The sequence below is a fragment of the Vombatus ursinus genome, unplaced genomic scaffold, assembly GCF_900497805.2.
Source record: "Vombatus ursinus unplaced genomic scaffold, bare-nosed wombat genome assembly UNPS02001287.1, whole genome shotgun sequence".
Taxonomy (NCBI): Eukaryota; Metazoa; Chordata; class Mammalia; order Diprotodontia; family Vombatidae; genus Vombatus; species Vombatus ursinus.
The window spans coordinates 13,953,876-13,967,748 of record NW_020941065.1 but is presented as its reverse complement, the minus strand read 5'-3'; the positions used below and the strand labels follow the sequence as shown (position 1 = coordinate 13,967,748).

The window sequence follows — 13,873 nt, the reverse complement described above, 5'->3', positions numbered from 1 at the left end:
ACAGGACAGAAACAGCAGTCGTGAAACTCTTGGCCCCTTCAGAGCATCATACATAGAGAGTTGAAAGGGACCTTAGAGGTCATCTAGCCCAATTCTATTATGTTATAAGTGGGAAAACTGAGGCCCGGAGGTGAAATGAAATGCCCAAGGTCACACACAGCCAGAAAATTCCAAGTTTTCCTGGCTTCAAATCCAAAGTGTATTGCACAGTACTACAAGTGCTTCCCTTCTGTGCTATCCTCAAAAGAGCCCTGGGCTCTTTGCAAAGCACTTAGCACACTGTACCTGGCACACAGTAGGTGCTTAATAAATGCTTTCATCCTTCCATGACACTGTGAGGTAGACAGCACAAATATTAGTGTCCCTATTTTATGGAGGAGAAATTGAGGCTGAGGGCTTATCTCTCAGGCTATACTGACTCTAAGTCCTTATAGATAACTCTATATCAGCCAAAGCATTTCCATATTCATTATCACTTCCAGTCCTCCAGAGTGGAATGAGGATTGCCATTAAAATCTCCTCCAGGGGCGGCTAGGTGGCGCAGTGGATAGAGCACCAGCCCTGGAGTCAGGAGGACCTGAGTTCAAATCCGGCCTCAGACCAAACACTTGACACTTACTGTCTGTGTGACCCTGGGCAAGTCACTTAACCCCAACTGCCTAAAAAAAAAATAAAAAATAAAAAATAAATCTCCTCCAGTTCTAGATGTGATGAATGCAAGCCTGAGGGAAAGGAAAGGGAATAAGGGTAGAGTAAAAATTGTTGGTCAGTCATTTCAGTTGTGTCCAATTTTTCGTGTCCCCATTTGGGGTTTTCTTGGCAAAGATGCTGGAGTGGTTTTGCCATTTCCTTCTCCAGCTCATCTGACAGCTGAGGAAATGGAGGCAAACAGGGTTAAGTGACTTGCCCAGGGTCAACCAGCTAGTAATGTCTGAGGCTGGATCTGAACTCATGAAGATGAAATCTTCCTGTCTCTAGCCCGGCACTCTAGGCACTATGGCGCCCCCTACCCACCCCCATAGCAGGAAGAGTGGATTCCGAAGATCTGGTCTTATTCCAATGTTAACTCATTGAAATTAGGAATTGTTTTTGCTTTTCGTTCCATCCGCAGTGAGTCAGCCCAATACGTGGTATGTAGTAAGTGCTTAATTAATGCTTGTTGATTGACTGATTAGGCCCTTTGGGGCATGTCCATAAAATGAGAGTTTCACCGGATGACTTCTGACATTGTCACAACCCTCAGATATCATGGTCCTTTGACCCTCACTTTAGAGTCAATTAAGCAATAAAGAAGCATTTATTAAGTGCCTGCTGTGTGCCCGACACTGGGCTAGGTGCTGAGGATACAAAAAGTAAACATTCCCTGCCCTCGACGAGCTTACAATCTATCAGGATGAAGAAACTGGGCCAGAGGAAGGACGTGCCTTGTTTGAGGGCTCCAGGTGACCAGGGCAAGATCCCGGTGTAAGTCAGGATGCCAGTGGGAAGGGGTGTACGACACGTGCTTGACGGGGACCCTTCTGGGGAAACTCACTGACCAATTGGGCCTCTGGCATGAAACAGACGAGCTGAAGTGGGAAAATGGCCCATCAGGGCTTTGTGTGCACAGCATAATGGGACATGCTGCCCTCAGCATTGAGAGGGCCAAAGAGAGGGGGCCCGGGCCCTGGCCCCTGGCTCCTCCCACCCCCCAGATCATCTCCCCAAAGGAAGTGATGACAGAGCAGCCCTGAGGGGCAACCCCTCAGGTTGAGGTGGCCTGCTGACCCAGCACCTCCTTTGTGTGGCCCCCCACAGGCTTCTGCTGCTGCCAGACTATAAAACCCGACGAGTGGCCCCAGACTACCAACCACAGCCCCGGCCCAGGCCCCCGCACTCGGGACAAAAGTCGCTCCCCAGGTAAGAGGACACCTCTCTGAATGGACCTTGAGCTAAAACAAAATGCCCAACCGGAAAAAGAGGAAGGTGTATGCAAAGTCTTTCCAGGTGCATGCAAGGTCTTTCCTAATGATACTAACAATGACAGCCAACATTTATATAGAACTTTAAGATATGCAAGTATCTCGTTTGATCCTAGCAACCACCCTGGGAGATAGGTGTTATTAATAACCTCATTTTTTACAGATAAGGAAACTCAGGCAGACTGAGGTTAACTGACTTTCTCAGCTAGTAAGTGTCTGAAGTCAGATTTGAACTCAGGTCTTCTTGATGTCAGGTCCAGTGCTGTAACCACTGAGCCATCTAGCTCTCTTCCTGACATGTGGCCAGGAGAGGCGTAGAGCCAGGAGACCCAAGCCGAGTTTCTGTTGTGGCTACTAGTTATGTGACCTTGACTTTCGTGACATTTAACCTCTCTGGGCCTCAGTTTTTTCACCTGTAAAATGGGAGAAAATAACATCTGCCCTAGCTTCCTTGTAGAACTATTTCATGAAAGTATCCTTTGTAAACCTTTAAAGAGCTGTAGAAATATGAGTGGGTAGTATTGCTAGCAGAAATACCCCAGCCCAGATAGGTTCCAAGATCTAATCTGTTAATTTTTTTTAATCTGGTGGCAGATGTGGGGAGCAGGGGTGCCCGAGTGACAAATACTGATGTTTTTGCCCATAGTTGGCAGAAGGGCAAAAAATTCTCTCCTCTAGAAAGAACCCAAGTTTAGGGGCCAGAAGGCTCAGCCTCAGCCTTAGCTCTGCCATTCAACGGTGGGTGGATGATCCTGGACAAGCCTCAACTTCCTTGGAGCCTACAAATTGAAAGGGGTGGACTGACTCAGAATTGTGCAGAGCTGGAAGGGACCACAGAAATCCTCTTTTATCGATTTTGTGTCATGGACCTCTTTGGCAGTCTGGTAAATTCTATGGACCCCATGTGTTGTGGTCTACTTTCATAAGTGAAGGAAATGCTAAATGTCACTTATAGGTTAGCGAAAATAAGGATGTAATTTTTTTTTTCTCATCCAAATTCAAGGACCTCTTGAAATCTATCCAAAGCGGTCCTTGGACCCAAAGTTAAGAAACCCAGATCTAGAAAGAACCCCCTCATTTTACAGAGAAGGAGACTAAGGCTTGAGGTCTACACTAGGAGTAAGTGGCAGAGCTAAGATTCTGACCCAGATTGTCCAGTTTAGTGACGGGTGTGGGTAAGGGAAGGGGGAGGAGACACGAAAGGTGTCCTGTTCTGAGCTCACCTCTGCTCTTGGGCTTTTCTGCCAGATTTCTCTAAGTGGGAACCATGTCCCAACCTGCGAAGGCCCCTACAGCCCCAGCTGCCACTGCCAGTCCAGCCACGGAGGGAAAGGAAAAAGGGGCCCCTGCCTCAGTGCCCCCTCTTGGACCTACCCCGGCTCTGGTTCCTGCCTCCGTTCCCGTCCCCTGCTCCAAAGTTGGGGAACTGCCCATGGGAGGCTTCAAGGTAAGGGCCGTTGAGGCTTGCCAGAAAGACGTGGCTTCCCCAATCTCTCCCTGCTCCCCCTAAATGACAAGGTACTTGCAGACTGCCCCAAGGGCAAGCGTTGGGGGCCATATGAAGAAGATCCAGAGGTTTCAGTGGATTGCCAGCTGAGTAATGACATGGGTCAACAGTGTGACAGGTCAGCCAAGAAAGCTAACATGATCCACTGGGAGATGGATCATCTAGGACAGTGGAACTAGTCCTCGCTCTCGAATCAGAGACTTGGGTTCCTATCCTATCTCTGATGTGTGACGTTGGACCAGTCACTTAACATCTCTGGGTTTCCTCAAGCAAATACAAATAAGGGGGTTGGACTGGATGGGCTCTGGGGTCATTTATGATCTTGGTCAGGTCAGATCCAGATTATTGTGTTCACTTCTAATAACTGTATTTTGGAAAGTGGGGGAGGGGCAGAGGAGGGCAACCAAGATGGTGAAAGGACTTGAGATTTTGCTGTTCAGTCATTTTCAGTTGTGTCTGACCCTTCGTGATCCCATTTGGGGTTTTCCTGGCAGAGATACTGGAGTAATTTGCTATTTCCTTCTCCAGTTCATTTTATAGATGAGTAAACTGAGGCAAACAGGGTAAAGTGACTTGCCCAGGGTCACACAGTTAGTAAGTATCTGAGGCCAGATTTGAACTCAGATCTTCCTGATTCCAGGCCTGGCTCTCTAACCACTGCCCCCTTGAGTTGTGCTTCATGAAAATCAGTTGAAGGGAGTGGGGATGTTTATCTAGGAAAAGAGAAGGCTCAGGGAACACATGATTGTAGTTTTCATGTGTCTGAAGAGCGGTCATGTGAAAGAGAGCATAGACAGGATAGGTCAAAACGGCCACGAAGGCAGATTTCGGCTCTCTTTACAAGAAGAGTTATCTCATACAAGAATGGGCTGCCTCCAACATACTGGCTTCCCCTTCAGTGGGGGCCTTCAAACCATAGGATGGACCAAAGAATGACCACAGGAAGTAGTATGGAGTAATGGATAGAGCACTGGGACCTGGAGTCAGGAAGACGCAGGTTCAATATCCCACCTCAGACACTTACTGTGTGACCCTGGGCAAGTCATTTCACCACTATCTGTCTCAGTTTCCTAATCTGTATATTGAGGGGGATAGACTCAGGGACATCTAAAGACCCTTCCAGCTCTGAATCTATGATCCTACAAAACATGTAGGGCAGTGAGGTGGTACAGTAGGTAGAGCACCAGCCCTGGAGTCAGGAGGACCAGAGTTCAAATCCAGCCTCAGACACTTACTAACTGTGTGACCCTGGGCAAGTCACTGTACCCTGTTTGCCTCAGTTACTCATCTGTAAAATGATCTGGAGAAGAAAATGGCAAACCACTTCAGTGTCTTTGCCAAGAAAACCCCAAATAGAGTCACAAAGAATCAGACACAACTGATCGATGACAAAGCGTATACTTGTCTGGGGTGTTTTAGAAAGATCCCGGTTCAGATACAGGTAGGACTAGCTGGGTTTTGAGACCCCTGGAAGCTCCAGGAGCCTGTGATTCTATCTTATTTCCCTCACCATCTAAACCACAGCTCTGGTGCTTAAGTAATTGTTGGATATGAATTCTATAGGAACATAGAAATTGGGGAGTGGGGGGGGGAAGGAAAGGGAAGAGCTATTTGGGGAGATTTCTAAAGAGCCCTCCAAAGGAAAAGAGAAACATTTTCTGATGGAAGCCTCCCCCTCCTCCAGCTCTACCCTGCTCCCTTGGTCAGAAGGCTGAATTCTTGCTCAAGGCTTCAAGAAAGAGTAGAAGAGACCATCTGTGGACACAGCTGGTTCGCAGAAATCTGATCTAGGGGAAGGGGACATTTTTGGCTGGTTGGAAACAACACGTGTGTCGAGAAGTAACTACAAAGTGATGTTAGGGGCCAGCACTAGCAACTTGGCGGGAAGGGCGAAGCAGGAAGAGCATACCGTAAGACTCCGCTCTCAAACAGAGCCTTGGAGGAAGGTTTAAGATACAAAAGGGAAGTCTTTGAGTTCATAGAAGGCTGAGTCCTTCCGGACCCAAGGTCCACCAATCTCCTACTGTATACAAACCACTGGGCCTGGAGCTGGGAATACAAAAACTTCCTTCAAACACAGCTCAGATGTGACCTCCCAACCAGGGCCTTTCCTGATCCGGCCAGTTACTGGCATCCCCCTCCTCTCAAGGCTCAACATGAAATTTGGGGGTGCTTACTTGTATATGCAGGGCTGCTAGGTGGCGCAGTGGATAGAGCACCTGGCCTGGAGTCAGAAAAAACTCATCTTCCCAAGCTCAAATCTAGCCTCAGACGCTTACTAGCTATGCAACCCTGGGCAAGTCACTTCATCCTGTTTGCCTCAGTTTCCTCATCTGCAAAATGAGCTGGAGAAGGAAATGGCAAACTATTCTGGTATCTCTGCCAAGAAAACCCCAAATGGGGTCACAGAGAGTTGGACACGACTGAAAAATGACTGAATATTTGTATATATGTTTTATCCTCCTGGTAGAAGAGAAGCTTCTCAAGGGTTTGTTAAATTGTTGAAATGAAAATACTCCCTACTCTCAAGGGGCTTACTTTCTCCTTGAGAGGTTCTGATCTGCTGGGAGGGCTTCCCAAAAGAAATGGCATTTTGACACGGGCCCTTAAGAATGGGCAAGCTTTGGGCAAAATGGAGAGACCCAGCAAGAATCCTTGCTCTGACACTTAGCAGCCTTACGACCACGGACCACAGTTCCCCTTTAGGGGAACATTTCTGGGCTCCACGTTCCTCATCTATCAAGTGAGGGCAATGGGTTAGCTCTAACATCCTCTGAATCTTCAAGAGGGGAAGACAAAGAGAGAATTGGGAGGGGGCAGGTCTATCTATGTCACCTCCCCCCTAAAAATCAGGGGGAGATTAGGGGAATGTGTCATGGGATAATAGATTCAGCTCTGGAAGAAACCTTAATAGCCATTGTGTCCAAATCCCTCATTTTACAGATGAGGAAACTGAGGCACAGAGCTTGAGGGACCGGATCAAAGACACAAAATCAGTGTCTGAGGTGTGGTTTGAATTCAAGGGTTCCTGATTCTAAGACGGGAGACATGCCATCCCGTTTCTGTCTCCCCCACTGCCCCCCTCTGACCTCTTTTCTTCCCTGTGGTTTGGCCAGCTGGTGGTCTTTGATCAGGAAAACTTCCAAGGCCGCCGTGTGGAATTCTCAGGGGAATGCATGAATCTGGGAGACCGAGGATTTGATCGAGTTCGAAGCATCATCGTTATCTCAGGACCGTGAGTGTGACCAGCTGGGGTCTGGGAGCGCAAGGGTTCCTCTTTGGGAGAGAGCCTCTCTATCACAGTCAGAACATGGGCTCATCCCCAGTGACTCACTAAGCTCCACTCAGGGTCAGCCAAGAGGCCAGGCCACCCCATGCCCAGTACTGCAGAGATAGACAGTTGCCCCCTTTAGGGGTTTCTGCAGGGCAGAACAGGAAGACAGGAGGGCACATTAAAAGGCAAGACGTGGTGTCTGGGTGAGGTTGGAGAAAGGGTGGTATAGGATCAGAAATTTGCCCCGTCATGATTTTGTCTTGGGCCCAGCCCTGCCACACATTCCTGTGGTCACAGCTCAGGGGATTCTGTGTCCAGCCCAGGGCACAGCCAAATGCCACCTCCTTCCCTCTCATTCTCCCACCTCCCATGGTTAGATGAAGAGGATGGAACTGGGAGATTCTTAAGACCTGAGTTTGGGCAATGCCTCTCCCAGTGACTCACTCTGTGTCTTTGGGCAATCTGTCTTCCTTCTATATGCCTGTTTCCTTCCTGTAAAATGAAGGATTTTAATTAGTGCTCTCCAGGGTCACTTCTAACATCCCATGTTCTAAGGCCTCTCCTAGCTCTCATGCTCTCTCTTCTAAGACCCCTCCCAGCTCTGACATTCCCTGTTCTAAGCATCTTCCCACCTCTGACATTCCATGTTCTAAGGTCCGTCCCAGTTCTGACATTCCCTGTTCTAAGAATCTTCCCACCTCTGACATTCCATGTTCTAAGGTCCCTCCCAGCCCTGACATTCCCTGTTCTAAGGCACCTCCCAGCTCTGACATTCTCTGTTCTAAGAATCTTCCCACCTCTGACATTTCATGTTCTAAGGCACCTCCCAGCCCTGACATTCTCTGTTCTAAGAATCTTCCCACCGCTAACATTCCATGTTCTAAGGTCCCTCCCAGGTCTGACATTCCCTGTTCTAAGAATCTTCCCACCTCTGACATTCCATGTTCTAAGGTCCCAGCCAGCTCTGACATTCCCTGTTCTAAGGCACCTCCCAGCGCTGGCATTCTCTGCTTTATGGGCACTCTCATCTCTGACATTCTATACTTACTGCCCTATAGAGGACAGCTGTGGAGAGCAGGCTGAGAAACAGAACCTTTTGCCTTTAGATCCCCTCCCACCCTAAGCTGGCCACAGTGAGTCCTGGGAGCCAGCTCCAGAGAATGCCCCAGCCCCCCATGAGCTCAACACCATCTCTCTTCTACCCGAGTTTTCTGTTCTTTATGCTTCCACCAGGGACAGAGGTTTCAGAGATGCATAAGGCTAAATTAAGGCCTATTTAGGTTTCTGAAGCTTATTTCTGTGGTGGTGACTCAAACCTGGAGCATTTCTTTAGGGCCAGACTTCAGCTGGGCTCCCTAGCTGGGCTGGGTGTCCTGCCTCTGCTTTCTAAGCCTTTTCTTTCTGCAGAGAGAGAAGTACATGCAGAACCCAGGGTGAAGGGAGACCAAGTGAGGAAGTCCCAGGGTCCTGTAAAAGAAAACAGCTAAGGAGAAAATATATTTAGGGAGGGCATACCCTAGCTTAGGTTCATTAAGATATTGGAAACTAAGCAAAGGACCCCCTGGACCTTCCCCCTACCAAAATAGCTCCTACCAAAAAGGTCCCTGAAATTCTACTATTAGACATTTCTTCCTTTGGCTTAAAGGTTCCCTGGTAAAACACAAATGACCTCATAGGAAGAAGTCACATAATAGAATCATCCATTTCTGGGCTTTAGGGGGTCCTTGGAGATACTATCATCTCGTTCAAACCAATTCTTACTGCAACGAGCCCCTTCTATGACATTCCTGGCAAAGTGGGCTTCCAGACCCCTTACAGTGATTCAGAAAGGGGAAGTGACTTTTCCAATGTCACGCAGCAAATCGATGGCAGAGCTGGGACTAGAACCCAGGTCTACTGCCTCCTAGCCCAGGTCAGGTTTCTTTTCCACTCTTGCCTTTAAGTTAGAGATAGTAAACACATGACCTATGTATAATTCCTGTTGTCTCCAGGTGAGGTTGGTCAGAGGCAAGGCTCTTGCTTTTCAGTTTTGACTCTTCCAGAACACCTGACCCCTCACAAGTCATGGTGGGGAAAAAATAAGACTGATGATTTGCCATCCAGGAAAGCTGAGCCTGGTGACTGAGGCTGTGGCCAAGGCTGCTGTCTCCTATCGGAAAGCAGAGAGCCAAGATAAGCACAGCCCAGGGGAGATCACCCCACATCTATGTTCTCTGTCAGTAGTGGAAGCATGATGGGATGATGGACACACTCAATCTGGAGGCAGGGGACCTGGGTTTGTGTCCTGGTTCAGACGCTTATTACCCATGTGGCCTTGGGCAATTCTGCAAAAAAATCTGAAAAACTGGGAGTTTGGGCTAAATGACCCCTAAAATCCCCTCTAAAGCTAAAAGCTTACAGCCTGATGCTCGCAGAAGCTCATTGTCTAAAGGTGAATTCTTTTGTTGGACAGCTCCAAATGTCAGGAACATCTTCAGTATCAGAAGTAATGGATAGAGAGTCAGATTGAGTCTAGAAGACCTGGGTTCAAGTAATGCTTCTGATACATACTGACTGAGTAGTCTTGGGCCAGTCCCCCACCCCTACCCCGAACCTCAGTTTCCTCACCTGTAAGGGAGTTGGACAAGGTAGAAAATGGGGAAGGTTCAGTTCAGTCATTTTCCAGTCCTGTCCAACTCTTTGTGACCCTTTGCAGGGTTTTCTTGGCAAAGTGGTTTGCCATTTTCTTCTCTAGCTCATTTTAGAGATGAGGAAACTGAGGTAAACAGGGTTAAGTGACTTGCCCAGGGTCACACAGCTAGTGAGTGTTTGGGGCCAGATTTCAACTCAGGGAGATGAATCTTCCTGAATCCAGGCCCAGCACTCTAGCCACTGTACTACCCAGCTGCCCAGATGACTAGATGTCCCTGTTAGATCTAAATCTATGATTCTAAGATTTCTTTCAAGCCCCACCCCCTCCCACCAGGCAACTCTCTGCAAAGCATGTGCTGGTCTGCATTGGTAGAAGGAATTCCTTCCTTGGGATTTACCCTCATCAATGAAATCAGCAAATCTGGGTCTGTACCCTCCTCAGAACAAAAATATAAGAATAAGAATGGTACCAAGAATAAGAATGGCAGGCTAGCTAGCATTCATAGAGAGCTTGAAGGTTTGCAAAGCATGTTTGTTATCTGATTTGAAAATCATTCTAGGGGGCAGCTAGGCAGCGCAGTGGATAGAGCACGGCCCTGAAGTCAGGAGGACCTGAGTTCAAATCTGGCCTCAGACCAAACACCTGACACTTACTAGCTGTGTGACCCTGGGCAAGTCACTTAACCCTGATTGCCTAAAAAAAAAAAAATCATTCTTATCCGAAATTGAAATCTTGCTCCCTGTAACTTTCTTCATTTGTTCTAGGTCTTCCCTCTTCTCTCCTTCTCAAGCTTCTCCTTGGAACTCAGTTCACCAGCACAGAATTTAAAGGATGGAGTTACGTAGCCCATAAGCCACTAGCAGCAAAGCAACGGATCTTACCAATCCCCTAATTCAGGAGTCCTTAACCTGGGGTCCCCGAACTTCAAAATATATGTTTTGCTAACTGTATTTCAATATAGGATGTCCCAAGAGTCTTAGAGCATTTTTAAACTTGAAGTGTTATCTCATGCATTTTTTATTTTATGCATTGGAAAATGTTATTCTGAGAAGAGGTCTATAGGCTTCAACAGACTGGCAAAGGGTTCTCGACACACACACACACACACACACACACACACACACACAAATAATCCAGGACCCCTGCTCTAGTTTAATTTCCTCATATTACAGATGAGGAAACTGAGACCCAGAGAGACCCTGGAGTGGCTTGGTCCAGGTCACATGGCTGCTCAGTGGCAGAGTTGGACCTAGCTGTCAGATCCCATTCTCCTAATCCCATGCTGTTGGTTTTCTTAGGAGCACACTGCCTATAGGTGCTTTGCGATCCTCTCCTCCCACCAAGTTGTCCTACAACACTATTCTACCTCCTCTCTCCATCCAGAAATAAAGAAGGGCCCGCCTAATCCCCCACCTAATGCACTCCTCCTTGCCCAAGCTGACTTTGCTGGATTTGTTTGGCTTTTGCTAATGGCCTCTTTCTTCTCTGCATGCCACCTGCCCTTGGCACTCCTGCCCCGTTGATCTGTGTCCACTGGATCGCTGGCCCAGATGGGTGGCCTTTGAGCAGTCCAACTTCCGGGGAGAGATGTTCATTTTGGAGAAGGGCGAGTATCCCCGATGGGACACCTGGTCCTGCAGCTACCGTAGTGACTGCCTCATGTCCTTCCGGCCCATCAGGATGGTGAGAGCTGGGGGCTCGGGAGCTGAAGACGGGATGCTTGGCAAAGAGAGGGACTTGGAAGGAAAGGGAAGGATGGGGAGATCATACAGGCCTCTGTAAGACAGTCATTCAAACAGAGTATGTATTGAGGACCAAAAAGTTGATTAGTCCCCAAGGAGAGAGGGGATGGTTCCCTTGTTCTCTGCCTTAGTCAGACCATATCTGGACTGCTGTGTTGAGTTTGGGACACCATATTTTAGAAAAGATATTGATAAGCTTCAAGAGGCAGGATGTCAGAATGGTGAGCAGGCTGGCTGTGGAGTCGTTCCGAGATGGCTTCAGGCAAGGTGTCTACAATGAAGTTCCCCACTTCCAGGGGGGAAGATTGGCAGGCGGCAAGATGTTTTGAGGCCGTAATAAGGAAAAGGGCACCTGGGGACAAATCCATATGGGAAAGTTGAGGGAAGGGGCCAAGGAAGAACCTCTCTTGTTCATACACGGTTGGAGACATCTCTGAAGATGCTAACCCTTCCCCCCACCCCCCCAAGAGTCAGTAGGTAGAGTGCATAGGGTACTAGACCTGGGTTTGTCTCTGATGCATATTGGCTGAGTCCCCCTAGGCAAGTCATTTGACTTAGTATTTCCTCAATTATCAATGAGAGTGTTGGACTCCATGGCCTTTAAAATCCCTCCCAGCTCTAAATTTATGTTCCCTAGCTTGGATAATGGACTTACCTGTTTGAAGTTGGATTCGGTTGAAGGGCCACACTCGAGGACCTAACGGGCCACATGTGGCCTGGAGGCCGCAGAATCCCCACTCCTGCTCAAACTGAGGCTGTCTGCCTGCAGACCGAGAAGACTCAGGGGACACGTGATGACTGCTTTTGAGTATTTATGGGACTGACAAGATGAGAAGGGATTGGCTTTGTTCTCATTGTTATTGTCACCTTTGTTGCTGTTGGGCCCAGAAGGCAGAACCAGGAATGATGGGTAGAAGGTGCAGCAAAAAAGGTGAATTTTGGGTTGATGTAAAGAAAAGCTGCTTAAGAATTAGAGCCATCGCCAAGTGGAATGGGCGCTCTTCCTCATTGGAAGTCTTCCAATAGAGAATGGAGGATCACTTGTTGGGTCTGTTATAATGAGGATTCCTTTTGTGTATGAATTGTGTATGAACCTTAAACCTGAGTTTAAGAAGCATATGGATAAGCTGGAGAGCACCCAGACTAGGGCAACCAAGATGGTAAGATGGTCAAGATGGCTACTGGGGTCCCTTCTAACTCACTAATTCTGTAATTCTGGATTATTTGCTGTCCTCATTCTTATTCTTCTCTTTCACTTCTTTGTATCTTTGGTCAGTCCATCCCCATGCCTCATATTGGTGCTATAATTAGGGCAGGGGTGGCCAGAGCTTTGCCCCAGGGCACCAGAATGTAGGGGGCTGCTTAGGATGCTTACAGTCCTTATGAAATGTAGAAACAACTGAGCTCAGCTTGTAATTAGCTAGAACCACCCCTGCTTCTCTCCCCAACTCCTCTCACCCCCACCAATCCTTTGGATTGCTCTGTGCCCTTTGTCTTCTTATACTGGGCCCTCCTTGGTAGCAAATGAATTTCCCCAGGCATCAAAATTGGTTGTCACTGCTCTACCTTTAATAGACTCTGCACCATAGCCCACTCTATCTCTTTCTAGTTAAAATCCTTCCTTCCTACAAGGCCTAAATTAGATTCTATCTCTTTTTTGAGGTTTCCTTCTTGGACACAGCTAGATGACAAAGTGGATAGAGAGCTAGTCCTGGAGTCGGGAAAACCTGAGTTCAGATCTGGCCTCAGTTGTTTGTTAGTTGTGTGAACCTGGGCAATTCACTTAACCTCTCCATGCCTCAGTTTCTTCATCTGTAAATAACAGCACCTACCTCCTGGAGCTCTTGTGAGGATCAAATGAAGTAATATTTGTAAAGTGCTTAGCACAGTGCCTGGCACACAGTAGGTGCTTAATAAATGCTCATTTTCTTTCTTCCTTCTCAGACCCTCTCTCCCAGCTAATCTCTCCTAACATTTTGCCTTAATCCTTCTCTTTGCACTTATTCTCTTCCCCTCCTATCATAATTATCTGGGTACTTGTCCCTTCCCCATGAAATTAGGAGCCCTTTGAAGGCAGGGACTAGGGGTCTGTGTCCCTAGTCCATTCCCAGTAAGTGAGGAAGAAGTGAGGGTTGGTGGAACTAAAGAGGCTGAAGGCCAATGCTTCTGACCCCCTTCTAGGCCTCCAGTCCCTGAGGCCCTGGTCCCTTTTTCTCCCCCACCCCCAGGACTCTCTAGACCACAAGATCTGCCTGTTCGAATGTACTAACTTCAAGGGGAACAAGATGGAGATTCATGAAGACGACGTGCCCAGTCTCTGGGCCTATGGCTTCTGTGACCGCGTGGGCAGCGTGAGGGTGCCCAGCGGCACGTAAGTATTGTAGCCACAGGGCCCTTCATTCTATCTGGATTCTAGTTCTGGTTCTGACATTGATTAGTTAAGGAACTTTGGGGAAGTTGCTCCTTGGACCTCAATCTGTAAAATGAAGGTATTGGACTAGATTTGTCCCCAAGGCCCCAATTAGCTCTAATAGTCTATATTCTAGGACCCTAAGGATCCTCCTAGCTCTGACATTCCAAGTTCTAAGGGTCCTCCCAGTTCTGACATCCCCTATTCTAAGACCCCTCCCAGCTCTGACATCCCCTGTTCTAAGACCCTTCCCAGCTCTGACACCCCCTGTTCTAAGGCCCCTCCCAGCTCTGACACCCCCTGTTCTAAGGCCCCTCCCAGCTCTGACATCCCCTGTTCTAAGGTCC

The 13,873-nt window shown here is 48.0% G+C and overlaps 1 protein-coding gene across 1 annotated transcript in view; it reads left to right on the top strand.

Annotated features, from left to right (window-relative positions):
* The first annotated feature begins 3,228 nt into the window (after nt 1-3,228).
* The window catches only part of CRYBB1 (crystallin beta B1), an 11,494-nt gene continuing 849 nt past the window's right edge, over nt 3,229-13,873 (top strand). Inside the window, exons 1-4 of the mRNA XM_027865052.1 lie at nt 3,229-3,408; nt 6,585-6,703; nt 10,925-11,057; nt 13,345-13,487. Coding sequence (XP_027720853.1) covers nt 3,229-3,408; nt 6,585-6,703; nt 10,925-11,057; nt 13,345-13,487 — 575 coding nt within the window. The remainder of the gene's footprint in view (nt 3,409-6,584; nt 6,704-10,924; nt 11,058-13,344; nt 13,488-13,873) is intronic.